Source organism: Myxine glutinosa, chromosome 7 (genome assembly GCF_964187855.1).
Source record: "Myxine glutinosa chromosome 7, kmMyxGlut1.1, whole genome shotgun sequence".
NCBI lineage: Eukaryota > Metazoa > Chordata > Myxini > Myxiniformes > Myxinidae > Myxine > Myxine glutinosa.
The window spans coordinates 174,898,022-174,915,249 of record NC_136267.1 but is presented as its reverse complement, the minus strand read 5'-3'; the positions used below and the strand labels follow the sequence as shown (position 1 = coordinate 174,915,249).

The 17,228-nt window shown below is 43.8% G+C and overlaps 1 protein-coding gene across 1 annotated transcript in view; it reads right to left on the bottom strand.

The window, feature by feature from the left end:
- LOC137431848 (bone morphogenetic protein receptor type-2) overlaps positions 1-17,228 on the bottom strand; it is a 136,845-nt gene that overhangs the window by 52,077 nt on the left and 67,540 nt on the right. Inside the window, exons 5-7 of the mRNA XM_068123607.2 lie at positions 13,674-13,765; positions 13,308-13,538; positions 5,154-5,268 (exon numbers count right to left, since the gene is read on the bottom strand). Coding sequence (XP_067979708.2) covers positions 5,154-5,268; positions 13,308-13,538; positions 13,674-13,765 — 438 coding nt within the window. The remainder of the gene's footprint in view (positions 1-5,153; positions 5,269-13,307; positions 13,539-13,673; positions 13,766-17,228) is intronic.

Genomic DNA, 17,228 nt, shown 5'->3' with positions numbered 1-17,228 from the left:
TCACCGCTATGCACAAAAAAGGTGCAAAAACAGATCCTAGCAACTACAGACCAATCAGCCTTCTCCCAATTATCAGCAAAGTCATGGAATCCATCATTGCTTCGGATATGAAATCTTTCCTCTTCTCCAATGGCTTGATCTCTGATCATCAATTTGGTTTCAGACCAGGTCACTCTACTCTGGACATGCTGCTTCTGCTGTCTCAACAATGGATGGAGGTCCTCAATGCCAAACAGGAAATTAGAGCTGTCTCCCTCGACATATCACGTGCCTTCGACACGGTCTGGCACCCCGCTCTGCTCACCAAACTCTCCTCCTTTGGTATCCATGGAAATCTCCACGCATGGCTGGCGGACTTCCTCTCTAGTCGTCGTCAACGTGTGGCCCTGAATGGGTTTCTCTCATCTCCTCTTCCTTTTCAGGCTGGAGTTCCCCAAGGCAGTGTTCTGGGCCCCGTGCTTTTTCTGGTCTTCATCAATGATCTCTCTGACTCTTGAAAATCCTCTCTATCTCTTTGCTGATGACTCCACTCTCTGCCGCTCCATTCCTCTTCCCTCAGATCGGCAGTCTGCAGCCTCCTCACTCTCTGAAGACTTGCACAAAATCACAGACTGGTCAAACAAGTGGAACATGTCTTTCAATCCTGACAAATCTCACACTCTTACTATGTCTCTCCGAAAAGATCGACTGGACAACCCTCCCATCTACTTTCTCAACAATCCTCTGCAAGAAGTTCTGTCGCTCAAGCTTTTGGGTCTCACTATCTGCCATGATCTTTCTTGGGAAAACCACATTTCCAAGCTGGCCTCCAAAGCCAGTCGCCGACTGGGCATCCTCCGTCGTGCGAAGTCCTTCCTCGGCACACCTGAGCTCCTCACCACATACAAGGCTTTCATCCGCAGCTCAATGGAATACTGTTCTCCCCTATGGGCCGGTGCTCCTGCCTCACACCTAGCTCGGCTTCACACTGTTGAAACCAAAGCTTTCAGAATTATTGGAATCTCCCGCGATGAAGCTATCTCTGAGGGCCTTTCACTCACTCACCGCAGGCAGGTAGGTGGTCTTTCTGTCTTCTACCGACTCCTCTCCGGCCTTGCACCCCCAGCTCTCTCTGTGCTATGTCCCCCAAATATTCCTACAGGTCGCACAAGATCTGCCAGCAACCCTCTGATGGTTAAACTGCCGAAATCTCGGCTCTCTGCTCACCTTCACTTTCATTCCTCTTTTCTCCCGCCTCTGGAACAAACTCCCTCACTCCCTTCAATCCCACTCCTCCCTCCAGGTCTTTAAAACAGCTGTTCACCACCATCTCTTATCTTCCCCCATCCAAAACCTTGATCTTTTCTACCCCCGCTAATTCACCCCAGATCCACCTTGTTTGAAATTCCAACTTCTTTCCTGGAAGTCCTGGCAGTGTCCATATGTTTTATACCTCTCCCACCGCCCCCTTCCCATGCCCCCCCCCCCCCCCCAAAGCCCTCGCCCTCTCTCAGATCTCTCGATGTCTCCATGTCTCTCGGTCCCTGCTCTCAAATGTTGTGTTTGTGTCCTTCCCCCTCTCTCCCCATCTTGTCTACCGCTCCCGATGTTATATGTTTTATGTGTCGGTTTGTCTTTTTGTGTGATTAATGTTCGCTCTTTCACGAGCCTCGATCTTGTATACAAGACAAAAAAAAAAAAAAGAGCCAAGAGGGGGAGAGAGAGAGATGCACACAAGCACAACAACAGAAAAGAACAGGGAGGTCGGTAGATCTGTGGAAGGGGGGAGGGCTGGGGGAGGAGGGAGAGGTACACGCTATAAAGCAAATTAACACTTCTAGGAATTTCAGGAAAGAAGTTGCGGATTGAAAGAGGTGGATCTGGGATGTTTTAACAGAGGTAGAAAAGATCAAGGTTTTGGATGGGGGAAGATAAGAGATGGTGGTGACCAGCTATTTTAAAGACCTGGAGGGAGGAGAGGGATTGAAGGGAGTGTGGGGAATGGTTCCAGAGGCAGGAGAAAAGAGGAATGAAGGAGTGGAGGTGAGTAAAGAGTCTTGATTTTCACAGTTTCAACAGAAGAGGGTTGCTGGCAGATCTTGTGCGTCCTGCAGGAATATTTGGGGTACAGAGCACAGACAGAACAGGGGGAGCAAGGCCGAAGAGGAGTCGGTAGAAGACAGAAAGACCACCTATGTGCCTGCGGTGAGAGAGAGAAAGGCCCTCAGAATGAGCTTCATCGCAGGGGATTCCAATGATTCTGAATGCTTTGGTTTCAACAGCGTGAAGCCGAGCTAAGTGTGGGGCAAGAGCACCAGCCCAGAGGGGAGAGCAGTATTCCATTGATCTGCGGATGAAAGCTTTGTATGTGGTGAGGAGCTCAGGTGTGCCCAGAAAGGACTTTGCATGACGGAGGATGCCCAGTCGGCAACTGGCTTTGGAGGCCAGCTTGGAAATGTGGTTTTCTCAGGAAAGATCATGGCAGATAGTGAGACCCAAAAGCTTGAGTGACAGAACTTCTTCAAGAGGATTGTTCAGAAAGTAGATGGGAGGGTTGTCCAGACGGTCTTTTCGGAGAGACAAAGTTAGAGTGTGAGATTTGTCAGGATTGAAAGACATGTTCCACTTGTTTGACCAGTTTGTGATATTGTCCAGGTCTGCAGAGAGTGAAGAAGCTGCTGCCTGCCAATCTGAGGGTTGCATATGGAGCGGCAGAGAGTGGAGTAATCAGCAAAGAGATATAGAGGATTTTCCAGAGAGTCGGAGAGATCATTAATGAAGACAATATAGAATGAAGTCGGAGAGATCAACGATAGAGAGGATTTTCTTGCCTTTGACTGGCAAGGTGCGTCAGGTTTTAAGCATACATTATTAAGCTCTGGTGTGTGTGGAACATGGTTCTGCAGATTTAGCAGCAGCAGCTACGACTCTGCAATAGAATGCTGGAAATGTTATTTTACCAGCTTGCTACCTAATGGTCACCTGTCCTAAGGTGAACGCTGCCAAACATTTCAAACTCAACAAGACGCAGCTGCCTGTGAGATGGAGAGTTGAGGGAAATTAATCTGAAGAAATCAACTTTTTTTTAAAAGAAATCAATTGCTACCTTCTCGTCTGCCTGCTTGTGGCGGAGGTCGTGGCTGCATCCCTTCCCAGACATCTACTATGGGGATGACTTGCCTGCAAATGTAAAGCGGTGATTTGTTTGTTCTTTTCAGCCCTGGTTGTATTCAGTGTTTATTCACACTCTACATCCATCACCTCCCCCACAGAATGTCGCTTTTATGAAATAACTAAAGATGTTTTATTTCGTCACACCAATGGTAATTGTAATAACATTACATTTTATTACAATGGTAATATTACAAAGGAACCCACTCTTCTTGTGCAAACTACTCCAGTTCTCCCAGATTTGAAGGGTGCCTTCTCCCAACTGCTGTTTTCAGATCTCCCCACAGGTGTTCAATGGGATTTAGATCTGGACTCATTGCTGGCCACTTCAGGACAGTCCAGCGTTTTGTCTTGAACCATTCCTGGGTGCTTTTTGAAGTGTGTGTTGGGGTCATTGTCCTTTGATCCAGCTTTCTGATACTGGGTTGAACATTGTGCTCCAAAATGCCTTGGTAATCTCCTGATTTCATGATGCCATTCACACATTCAAGGTACCCAGTGCCAGAGGCAGCACAGCAACCCCAAAACATCACTGAAACTCCTCCATGTTTGACTGTAGGGAGCCTGGCGTTGGCTTAGCGGCTAGGGTGCCAGCTTAGGATCCTAGGATCCTGGGTTCGAATCCCGGTCGATCACTGAATTAACGCCAGGGGGGTTGACTCAGCCTGTCATCCTTCCGAGGTCGGCTAATTTGAGTACCAGTTCACTGGTAATTCCCTGTTTGTCGTAAAAGGCGACAAACAGGGTTGGCGGCAGGAAGGGCATCCGGCCGTAAAACATTGCTTCAAAAAGGGGACCGAAAAACAACAACAACCACGGTGCCCGAAAAAGGCCAACCCCCGCTTGCGGGGAAAAATGGCCTCTAAAGGTGGTTTTTTATTCACACATTCAAGGTACCCAGTGCCAGAGGCAGCACAGCAACCCCAAAACATCACTGAACCTCCTCCATGTTTGACTGTAGCGAAGGTGTTATTTTCTTTAAAGGCTTCATTTTGTTGTCTGTAAACATAGAGATGATGTGCTTTAAAGAAAAAAGCTCTAGTTTGGTCTCATCTGTCCACAGGACATTCTCCCAGAAGGATTTTGGCTTGTTCAGGTGTGTTTTGGCAAACTCCAGTCGGGCTTTCTTATGTCTCTCTCTCAGCAGTGGAGTCATCCTGGGTCTCCTACCATAGAACCCCCTTTCGTTGAGTTGGCGACGGATGGTGTGAGTTGAAACTGTCGCAACTTGTGTCTGAAGGTCAGCTTGAATCTGTTTGGCAGTTGATTGAAGTGCTTTCCCAAACCATTCGAACAATCCTTCGCTGCAATCTTCCATGAAGTTTTCTCTTACGGCCACGTCCAGGGAGGTTGGCTACAGTGCCATGGGCCTTAAACCTCCTGATAACATTGCGTACGATGGACACGGGAACATCAAGGTCTCTGGAAATGGACTTGTAGCCTTGACATTGTCCATTCTTGGCTACAATCTTGTGTCTGACCTCCTCAGACAATTCTCTGGTTTTCTTTCTCGACTCCATGATCATTGCAGTACATACAGTGAGACAAAACAGCAGAATGACTCCTTTTCTCTATTCAAACTGGTTGAATGGGTGATTTTTTATATTGCAGGCACCTGCAACTCACCACAGGTGAGTTCAGTTCCAAAGTAAAGGAGAATCACCTGCTTGAAATCTATTTCTGACAACTTCTCAAGGTGCCAATAATATTGTCCTGGCCATTTTAGGATTCATGTGTGGAATAAGCTAATATTTAGTAATTTTTCAGCTTTTTTTTGTTTTGTTCCACTCCAAACCAAAGAAATACATATGTGGATATCAAAATATATTTTGATTTCAACAATTTTCTGGAAGAAATGGTGCATTATTTGAAAAAAGTGCAAGGGTGCCAATAGTTTTGGCCATGGCTGTACATATCCATCTCTCAGGAATATAAACCAACCTCCATATAAGCCAATAAACTAGAAAAGACAGATTTACAATGAATAACAGCAATTGACATACCATTCTGCTGCACCTCTGTATGCAAGAACGCCAGGCCTTTAGTCATTGAATATGCCAGCTTGCAAGCAGTCATCCAATCACAGGCATTGTGGGATAGAAAGGAGTTGAGACAGCCCTGCTCACCACAAAACATTCCTTCATTAAATAAATCCAAGCTAGCAGTTGGCTCCATTCATCATGCAGAATGTATTTAAATATAATATTTCAGAATGCATTTCCAACTGCTATTCAATAATGCTTGCTGGCTTATCCCAGGAAACCTGATTGAGGAAAATTAGATCAGTTCTTCGGACATTTTCCAGGAAAGCATCTCAACACCAAAATTACTTTCTGCATTTAATATCAAGTCTGAGCCTGCTTTGGCCCTGGAAATAAGTCTGACATCATGGCACCTGGCTTCCTGCCTCCCATGTACGCCGGCTGTAAGGTTTATTCCACAGCTGTGAGCTGCAGCATCTCAAGTGCAATTTACTACCAAGCTCACACAATTCATAAAAGGCTTTATGCACACATCCACATCACATGACCTTTATCACAAAGTCTTTAATGTAAGGCCAACTCCACTCTTGGTTTACTGACTTTCTCCACTCTTGTACCAATGTGTGGCTTTCAACGGAACCCTTTCTTCTCCTCTCCCTGTCAAGGCTGGAGTACAATTAGGCAGTGTTCCAGGCCCCATCCTATTCCTAATCCTAATCTTCATCAATGATCTCACGGACTCTGGAAAAGATACATGAAAGTCAGCTTGGAGTTTGCAATAAAACACCTAAAGGACTCTCAGACTGTGAGAAACAAGATTCTGTGGGCTTTCATGTGTCTTTCACTGAGGAGAGGCTTTCGTCTGGCCACTCTACCATAAAGCCCAGATCGGTGGAGTGTTGCAGTGATGGTTGTCCTTCTGGAAGTTTCTCCCATCTCCACACAGGATCTCTGGAGCTCAGCCAGTGACCATCGGGTTCATGGTCACCTCTATTACCAAGGCCCTTCTCCCCCGATTGCTCCGTTTGGCCGGGCGGCCAGCTCTAGGAAGAGTCCTCCTGGTTATGCCAAACTTCTTCCATTTAAGAATTATGGAGGCCACTGTGCTCTTGGGAACTTTCAATGCAGCAGAATTTTCTGTAGGCTTCCCCAAATCTGTGCCTCGACACAATCCTGTCTCTGAGCTCTGCAGGCAGTTCCTTCGACCTCATGGCTTGGTTTTTGCTCTGATATGCATTGTTAGCTGTGAGACCTTATATAGACAGGTGTGTGCCTTTCCAAATCATGTGCAATCAATTGAATTTACCACAGGTGGACTCCATTCAAGGTGTAGAAACATCTCAAAGATGATCAAGAGAAATGGGAGGCACCTGAGCTAAATTTCAAGTGTCATAGCAAAGGGTCTGAATACTTATGTCAATGTGATATTTCAGTTTTTTCTTTTAAATAAATTTGCAAAACTTTCTAAAATCCTGTTTTCTCTTTGTCATTATGGGGTATTGAGTGTAGATTGATGAGGGAAAAATGAATTGAAACAATTTCAGCATAAGGCTGCAACATAACAAAATGTGAAAAAAGTGAAGGGGTCTGAATACTTTCTGAATATATATGAATGAATGATCGTTTTAAGGCCATTTTCCCCACTGGAGCAGGGGTTAGCCTTGCGGGCCCCATGACAATCATGGTTCCCTGTTTGAGGCAATGTTTTTTTTATGGCCGGATGCCCTTCCTGGCGCCAACCCTGAGTCGCCTCTTACGATGCGCAGGGATACGGTGTACCTATTCTAAACCGGGGTACACACCGGGATCATTCATCCCAGCAAGCTGGTACTCAATTTGCCGACCTCGGAAGGATGACAGGCTGAGTCAACCCCCCTGGTGTTAATTTAGCGATCGACCGGGATTCGAACCCAGGATCCTGGGACCCCAAGCCGGCACCCTAACCGTTAAGCCAACATTCAAAGTACACCGCCCCCATGCCAAATAATTAAATATCCTCCAGCGTGGCATTGCCGGGCACCACCGCCGTGCAGCTCATAGAGATTGTATTTGGAGGGAGAGATGCACAATAATTGATTGATTAATTGCATAATTAAAATCAATAAAAGATTGTCATAAAATGTTTTCTTAATCAATTGGCTCATAGCATAACTAAACCAGTAGTGCTTCATCCGAAGATGTAACTTTTAGAAATTCAATGAAATGTCATTAATAAAAAATTAAATAATCAATTTATTAATCAATAAATAATTAATCGATTAATTGATTAATCAATAAATCAAAAATAGCCTTTACAGCCAAATCACTTGGTCATTGTCATGTCCAAATATCAGCTTCCTAGCTCAAACGGTGCCTGAGATAATGCCCAGAGGAGAAAGAAAATAAATAAATGATCAATAATGAAAATAAATAAATAATAATCATAAAATAATTAAATAATTAATCAATTGGCTAATAGAATACCTAAACCACCACCGTTTCACCCAAATCTGTAATTGAAATTCAAAACAATAATTTAGTAATCAAATAATTAAATAATTAATCGATTCATTGATTAATCAATAAATCAAAAATACCCTTTAGAGCCAAATCACTTGGTCATTGTCATGTCCAAATTTCAGCTTCCTAGCTCAAAAGGTGCCTGAGATATTGGCCAAAAGGTGCCCCCCTCCCACGCCTCCTGCCCCCAAGCCCTCTCCCTCCCACACTTCTCCCTGCTCTCAAATGTTGTGGTTGTGTGCTTCCCCTTCTCTCCCCATCTTGTCTTCCGCTCCCTCTTTTTGTGTGTTTTGTTTGTCTGGTTGATTTGTTTGTGAAATAACTGTTAGCTCTTTCACAAGCCTCGATTCAGTATACAAAAAAAAAAAAAAAAAAATGAGAAAGAAAATAAATAAATCATTAATAATGAAAATAAATATATAATAATCATAAAAAAATTAAATAATTAATCTATTTATTTTTATTTTTTTATTTTTTATTTTTTTCTATACAAGATCGAGGCTCGTGAAAGAGCGAACATTAATCACACAGAAAGACAAACAGACACACAAAACAAATAACATCGGGAGCGGTAGACAAGATGGGGAGAGAGGGGGAAGGACACAAACAACATTTGAGAGCAGGGACCGAGAGACATGGAGACATCGAGAGAACTGTGGGAGGGAGAGGGCTTTGGGGGGGAGGCATGGGAAGGGGGGGGGTGGGAGAGGTATAAAACATATGGACACTGCCAAGACTTCCAGGAAAGAAGTTTGAATTTCAAACAAGGTGGATCTGGGGTGAATTAGTGGGGGTAGAAAAGATCAAGGTTTTGGATGGGGGAAGATAAGAGATGGTGGTGAACAGCTGTTTTGAAGACCTGGAGGGAGGAGTGTGATTGAAGTGAGTGTGGGAGTTTGTTCCAGAGGCGGGAGAAAAGAGGAATGAAAGAGTGAAGGTGAGCAGAGAGCCGAGATTTCGGCAGTTTAACCATCAGAGGGTGGCTGGCAGATCTTGTGCGACCTGTAGGAATATTTGGGGGACAGAGCACAGAGAGAGCTGGGGGAGCAAGGCCGGAGAGGAGTCGGTAGAAGACAGAAAGACCACCTACCTGCCTGCGGTGAGTGAGTGAAAGGCCCTCAGAGATAGCTTCATCGCGGGAGATTCCAATGATTCTGAATGCTTTGGTTTCAACAGCGTGAAGCCGAGCCAGGTGTGAGGCAGGAGCACCAGCCCATAGGGGAGAACAGTATTCCATTGAGCTGCGGATGAAAGCCTTGTATGTGGTGAGGAGCTCAGGTGTGCCTAGGAAGGACTTCGCACGACGGAGGATGCCCAGTCGGCGACTGGCTTTGGAGGCCAGCTTGGAAATGTGGTTTTCCCAAGAAAGATCATGGCAGATGGTGAGACCCAAAAGCTTGAGAGACAGAACTTCTTGGAGAGGATTGTTGAGAAAGTAGATGGGAGGGTTGTCCAGTCGATCTTTTCGGAGAGACATAGTAAGAGTGTGAGATTTGTCAGGATTGAAAGACATGTTCCACATATTTGACCAGTCTGTGATTTTGTCCAGGTCTTCACAGAGTGAGGAGGCTGCAGACTGCCGATCTGAGGGAAGAGGAATGGAGCGGCAGAGAGTGGAGTCATCAGCAAAGAGATACAGAGGATTTTCCAGAGAGTCGGAGAGATAATTGATAAAGACCAGAAAAAGCACAGGGCCCAGCACACTGCCTTGGGGAACTCCAGCCTGAACGGGAAGGGGAGATGAGAGAAATCCATTCAGGGCCACACGTTGACTACGACCAGAGAGGAAGTCCGCAAGCCATGCATGGAGATTTCCATGGATACCATAGGAGGAGAGTTTGGTGAGCAGAGCTGGGTGCCAGACCGTATCGAAGGCACGTGATATAAGGGAGACAGCTCTGATTTCCTGTTTGGCATTGAGGACCTCCATCCATTGTTGAGACAGCAGAAGCAGCATGTCCAGAGTAGAGTGACCTGGTCTGAAACCAAATTGATGATCAGAGATCAAGCCATTGGAGAAGAGGAAAGATTTCATATCCGAAGCAATGATGGATTCCATGACTTTGCTGATAATTGGGAGCAGGCTGATTGGTCTGTAGTTGCAAGGATCTGTTTTTGCACCTTTTTTGTGTAAAGCGGTAATGTTTGCTGATTTCCAGGATGCTGGCAGATGACCTTGAGCAAAGGATAGGGTGAAAAGAACAGAGAGAGGGTGAGATAGAGCGGCAGAGCAGGATTTTAGGACCCGTGGGCTGATGCCATCTGGTCCAGTTGCAGAATCAGAGTCGAGGTTTGACAAAAACTCCTTCACCTTGTCAGGAGAGAAGGTCACAGAGTCCAGGAGCAGTTTGGTTCGACTGGGAAAGGTGGGAACAGAGAGAGATGGGTTTGGGACTAAGGATTTTGAGGCAAACACAGAGTTGAGGCACTCGGCTTTGTCACGTGCGATGTCAACTGTGTGGCCATTTGAGGTAAGGGAGGGGATGGAGGGGGAACAAACACCAGAAACGGATTTGACCAGACGCCACCAGGATTTGGAGGAAGGAGACAGGTTTGAGAGTTCATTCTTGAGTGAGGAGAGATAGTGCTTCCTGGCACTCCTGAGGGTAGACACACACTTGTTCCGAGCTTGGTGGAAGGAACTGAGATTTCCTTCAGTTGGATTAGCCTTCCAAGAGGCAAAGGCAAGTTGTTTCAGGGCAACTGCCTCACCACAAGATTCAGTGTACCATGGACGGGAGGAAGGGTAAGACAACTGAAGGCGAGATGGGATAAATCTGTGCATGAGAGAGATCAGTTTGCTTTGGAAGAATTCCCAGGAAGAATTGATGTCAGAGGCAGTGGAGATGGGAGACCAATCCAGACGATTGATGGCTGCTTGAAGACCGTCCCAGTCGGCCTGAGTGAAATGCCAGACTCGTCGACGCTGAGGAGGCTCTCTGAGAATGGCCAGAGAGATGTCCACTTTGACAAGCACATGATCAGAAGAACCGGAACCGATTGGAGCAGAAGAAGAGCAGCAGACATTAGCAGGGAAGTTAGTCATAACCAAGTCTAGAAGAGAAGATACTCCATTGGCTGAGATCCGGGTCGGGAAATTGACAGATTGTGTCAATCCCAGTGAGTCACAGAAGTCCTTTGCTGAGGTGCCATGACTGGTGAGAGAGGAACCCACACCCAACCAGGTGGCATGATGACAATTTAAGTCACCACATATGAGGAAGAGAGAGTTGGGATGAGTGGATAGAAGTTGGTCCATGTTGTCAGACAGTGAAATGTAGATGGAGTCATCACTGTTTGGGGGACGGTACAGAACACATATGAACAAAAGGTGGGAGCGGAGAGGAAGCCGTAGCCAGAGGTACTCCTGGGGGTGAGGAGGAGAGAGGGCAGTGCAAGGAGAGTGAGGAAGAGAGTTGGCTAATAGAACACATAAACCACCACCATTTCATCTGAATCTGTAACTTAAAAATAATAATTAACTTTGTCATTAATCGAATAATTAAATAATTAATCGATTAATTGATTAGTCAATAAATCAAAAATAGCCTTTACAGCCAAATCACTTGGTCATTGTCATGTCCAAATATCAGCTACCTAACTGAAAATGTGCCTGAGATAATGCCCAGAAGAGAAAAGAAATGTAAAAGTACTTAATAAATCGATAATAAGTAAGTAACTCATCAATTAATTGATTAATCAAAAAACAAAAAATACTGTTTTTGACAAAGTACTTAATCACTATTGTGCCGAAATTTCAGCTTCTAGCTCAAAGGATGGCTGAGATATCGCCTGGACAAACAAACAAGAAAGCAAGAAAACAACCAGAGTGAAAACTGAGTACTCCCTTTCAGCGTGCGTCATTGCCGAGCCTCCTTTGGTGCCCGGCAATGACGTTATGCAGCGCCTAGAGATGGCATAGGAAAGGAGCGGTGTACAACAAACAAACAAGAAAATGAAAAATCAATCATAGAGCGACACTTGGCAAAACAGAACAAAGTAGAATGGCACTCAGTGCCAAAAGTGGCATCCTTTTGACCTCAAAAATAATTTGTGGTAGAATTCAGTGACCTGATATGCAAATCGTCTTCAAAGTTTAAGTTAATCGGATGAAAATTGTCAATTTTAGAAATTTGGCCTATGTTGACCTTTTGGCCTATGTTGACCTCAAAAATAGTTGGTGGTTGGTTTCAGTAAGCTGATATGCAAATCCTATTCAGATTTCAAGTCAATCGGATGAAAATTGAGGATTTTAGAAATTCGAAAAAAGTAGTTGACCTCTGGCCTATGTTGACCTTGTGACTTATGTTGACCTCAAAAATAGTTGGTTGAATTCAGTTACCTGATTTGTAAATCCCATTCAATTTTCAAGTCAATCTGATGAAAATTGAGGATTTTAGAAATTAGAAATTGTTGTTGACCTTTGGCCTATGTTGACCTTTTGGCCTATGCTGACCTCAAAAATAGTTGGTGGTTGAATTCAGTTCGCTGATATGAAAATCTGATTCAAATTCCAAGTCAATCGGATGAAAATTGAGGATTTTAGAAATTGGAAAAAAAGTGGTTGACCTTTGGCCTATGTTGACCTTTTGACCTCAAAAATATATAGGATTTTGTCGGACCACAAAATCTACCATTTGGTGAAGTTTCGTGAAGATCAGTTTGAAATTGTGACCTGCAGGCAAGTATAAGTGAGCGGACAAACACAAACAACACACACACACAAACAACACACACACACACAAGCAACACACACACACACACAAACAACACACACACACACACACACACACAACACACACACACACAAACAACACATTAACACACACACACACACACACACACACACACACACACACACACACACGATCAACATACTTGCAAAAAAAAAAAAACGTTTTGCCAAGTAACAAGAAATCAAACAACCGGAGTGAAAACTGAGTACTCCCTTTCAGTGTGCGTCATTGCCGGGCCCCCTTCGGTGCCTGGCAATGACGTTATGCAGCGCCTGGAGATGGCAAAGGAAAGGAGCGTTGTACAACAAACAAACGTTGTGAAAACTGAGTACTCCCTTTTGGCACATGTCATGTAGCACCTGGAGATGGAATAGGAAAGGAGCGGTGTACAACACCCATTTAAAGTGAAACAATTTGCAGCACTAAAAACTTCTTTATTCTTTCCACAATATGCTATTAATACATTTTTCAGGCAAAAACCCAGCAAATCATGCAGTGCTTATAACTCAGCTTTGTATTCTGAACAGTTAACAAAGCATACAAATTATCTGGACAGCAAGCCAGCCTCATCTCACAAAAGATTATTGTTGGATCATGTCGCAAGCTAATCCAAAACCAGACCTCTCACATTCCCTTTTCCTTTGTCAGAGGAAACCAGTCCATAGAGCGACACAAAACTTGGAAAAATAGAGCAAATGTGACCGATGTTTCTGGACACTGAACTTCAACAGAATTTGTTTGTGTGTGGAACCGCGATAAAAACTTTCATACAACTGCTGAAGGACCATTTGCTCTGAGTAACTATCAAAAAGAGCACTAATCGAGAGATCTAAAAAGGAGAAATAGAAACTTTGAAAATAAAGGCATCCAAAAGATCGATTGATTGATTCACACGTTGCAGTTCGAGCAAACTTTCAGAATCTACTTGGCTTGAACTTACCTGAGGGTAATAGTCAAGGATGAGCAAGTACTCGTGATGGCCTTCTGGCGACAGCCGCTCCTCAGCGGTGACTAGACGAGCGAGTGATTCATGTTCCATGAGGGGCAGTCGGTATACATCACGCTCATTCAAATAGTAATGCCGATAGGCAGTGGGTACAATCTTCACGGCTACCGGTTGCTCATCTAAAGATCCACGCAGCACCGAGCTGTAACGCCCATGCCCAATCACCTGCAATGGTGCAACAACACGTGTACTTTCACTCTCCACACACAATCCTTAGTATGCATTTTATTCACCAAAGCATGGAAGTTAAATAATGACTGTGCCAAGGCCAAGGCCTATATAAAAGGATCACTGCAATACCTGCATGAGTTTGAGGCTGTCCAGATCAAATGTGGATTCCTGCAGTGGGGCCTCAATAAGTCCAATGCTGTGAAAACCTGCCTTTCTGTTACCTGCAATTATACAAATAATGCAGAAGGGATAGGAGTCAGATTAAACAACTGCTTCCACAAACATAATATATACAGTCACATGAAAAAGTAAGTACACCCCATGCAAAGTTTTGACTTTTTCAACATATTTCAACATACAGCTATTTGATCTTCATTTCTACAATATTGATAGATAAAGGTGATATAATATAACAAATATCATGAAACATTTACATTTTGTAGTCCATTGTATAATTTAAATAAACATAAATGCAAATTTTGCATGTGGAAAAAGTAAGTACACACCTACATTTATCACTACTTCAAATACCTAAAATTTGAATCAGGTGCACCAGCTCAGGTGCAAATGATGAGAACATCGTTAGAGAGGATCTTGGAGGAACCTGTCTTATTTAAACCTCAGCCATTTAGTTTGGTTTGCTCTTTGTTGTTGAAGTGTGCGGCGTCACCATGCCGAGATCAAAAGTGCTCTCTGAGGCCTTCAGAAAGAAGGTTATAGATGCCTACGAGTCTGGGAAGGGATTTAAAAAGATCTCCAAACAATTTGAAATCAATCATTCGACTGTCCGGAAGATGATCTACAAGTGGAGAAGATTCCAAACAACTGCTAACTTGTTCAGGCCAGGCCGCCCCAGCAAGTTCAGCCCAAGAGCAAACCGCAAGACGCTGAAAGAAGTCTCTAAGAACCCCAGAATGTCATCATGGGACCTACAGGTAGCTCTTGCCACTGTTGACGTCAAAGTGCACGAGTCTACTATTAGAAAGAGGCTGCACAAATTTGATCTACATGGGAGGTGTGCGAGTAGGAAACCTTTGCTGTCCAGAAAGAACATCAGGGCAAGACTAAAGTTTGCCAATGAACACCTCGGCAAAGACCAGCACGTCTGGAACAATGTGCTCTGGACAGATGAGTCAAAGGTAGAGCTATTTGGCCACAGTACCAGAAGACATGTTTGGCGAAAACCAAAGACAGCATTTGACCACAAGAACCTGATACCAACTGTAAAGCATGGTGGTGGAAATATTATGGTTTGGGGCAGCTTTGCTGCATCTGGGCCTGGGCAGCTCACCATCATAGAATCCACCATTAATTCTTCATTGTACAAGAGGGTGCTTGAGGATAATGTGAGGCCATCTGTCGGAAAGTTGAAGCTCAACTGAAGGTGGACCTTGTAACATGACAATGACCCTAAACATACCAGTAAATCCACCAAGGAATGGCTGAAAAGAAAGAAATGGAGGTTTCTGGAATGATGTTAGCTTGAATCTGTTTGGCAGTTGATTGAGGATCCACACTCTCTTCAATCCTCCCTCCCTCCAGGTCTTTAAAACAGCTGTTCACCACCATCGCTTATCTTCCCCCATCCAAAATCTTGATCTTTTCTACCCCTGTTAAAACACCCAAACTCCGCCTCTTTAAATCCCCAACTTCTTTCCTGAAATTCCTAGAAGTGTTCATTTGCTTTATAACGTGTACCCCTCCCTCCTCCCCCAGCCCTCCCCCTTCCACAGATCTACCGACGTCCCTGGTATCCTTCTGTTGTTGTGCTTGTGTGCTTCCTTCTCTCCCCCTCTTGTCTCCCGTTCCCTTCATTGCATGTTTTATGTGTCTGTGCATGTTTTCATGTTCAATGTGTTAGCTCTTACATGAGCCTCGATTCTGTATACAAAAAAGTCAAAGCCCAGATCTAAATCCCATCAAGATGTTGTGGAGGGATTTGATATGAGCTGTGCATGCAAGAAACCCCTCAAACATCGCACAGCTGAAAGAATTCTGCATGGAGGAGTGGGCAAAAATTTCTCCCAGTCGATGTCAGAGACTAGTAGACAGTTATAAGAAATGCCTCCTTGAGGTTGTTTCTGCCAAAGGGGGCAATACCACCTATTAGAGCCAAGGGTGTACTTACTTTTTCCACATGTGAAATTTGCATTTATGTTTATTTAAATTATAGAATGGGCGACAAAATGTAAATGTTTCATGATATTTGTTATGTTATATCACCTTTATCTATCAATATTGTTGAAATGAAGATCAAATAGCTGTATGTTGAAATGTGTTGAAAAAGTCAAAACTTTACATCGGGTGTACTTACTTTTTCACGTGACTGTAAGAACATTACACAAACTCATTTATCATAATTTAGAAATGAAGTCGAGGATCATGGAGAAACAAGCCAAGAGAGAGAAAAAGGGCAACATGATGAAAGTGGTATGGTTGGAAAGCAACTTAGAAGTAATAATCAGGTGAATAAATTAAGAGAGTGCAAAAGGAAGTGGGAGCACAAAGGGGGGGGCAGAGGGGAGCACAAAGGAGAACACAAAGGCGAACGCAAAAGAGGGTGATAGAACAAGAGTGAGGGAGAGGGGTGGGAGGAGGGGGGAGAGAGATATTTTGTGAAAGCACTTGGCATCAGAGTCAATATCAGATTCAAATGAGATTGAAGGTCAGTCTTTTTAGAGGGAGGGAAGATGGCAGACACTGTCAATTGGCCTGAGTGAACTGCCAGACTCTGTGGCAAGCAAACTATAGCCAGAGAGTTAATGTCTTTCACAAGAACATGATGAAAGGAGCCAACTAGAGCAGATACAGGAGCGGTTGGAGGGAAAGGCAATTTATACCAGGACCAGGAGGAAGGACATTCCTTTTCCAAAAATCCAAGTTGGGATTTTCATAGATTGGGCCAGAACCACAGAGTAACAGAAGGCTTTTGCAACAATGTCATGGGCAGTTGATGTACAATAAACGCAAAATCAACTGGCAAAATGGCAGTTTGAACTGCCAGATAGAGAATAAAGGGTGGTTAGTAGCTACCCCATGTTTGGTTAGTAGCTACCCCATGTCTGGATGGGTGGAAGGTAGCTACAGTGCATTCAGAAAGTATTCAGACCCCTTCACTTTTTTCACATTTTGTTATGTTGCAGCCTTATGCTGAAATCGTTTAAATTCATTTTTTCCCTCATCAATCTACACTCAATACCCCATAATGACAAAGAGAAAACAGGATTTTAGAAAGTTTTGCAAATTTATTAAAAAGAAAAAAACTGAAATATCACATTTACATACCGTAAAATGGGGTAAATAGGGATAGCAAGGTGAATAGGGACACAAACTGAAAAAGTTCGGAAACTTTTTTCGCTGAAAATTGATAACCATACTGATTTGTTGATATTTGGGTTGAAAATGTTCTCTTGTTTTTTTAAAAAGCAACTTATAGTCCCTATTAACCCCATATATGGGTTAAATAGGAATAAATATGATTTTTATGGCTGTCCCTATTCACACCGTTTTACGGGTGAATAGGGACAGTCACTAATACAAAAAAATAATAATCAAGAAATAGGGAGTTTGGAGAAACTTATCATCCCATTTTTTTTTTCATTGGCACTGTGGTTTATATTATGGGTGCATATTATGTGCATCCATCTGAGCTATCAATTTAGCAATAAGTTGGAAACTCAGGAT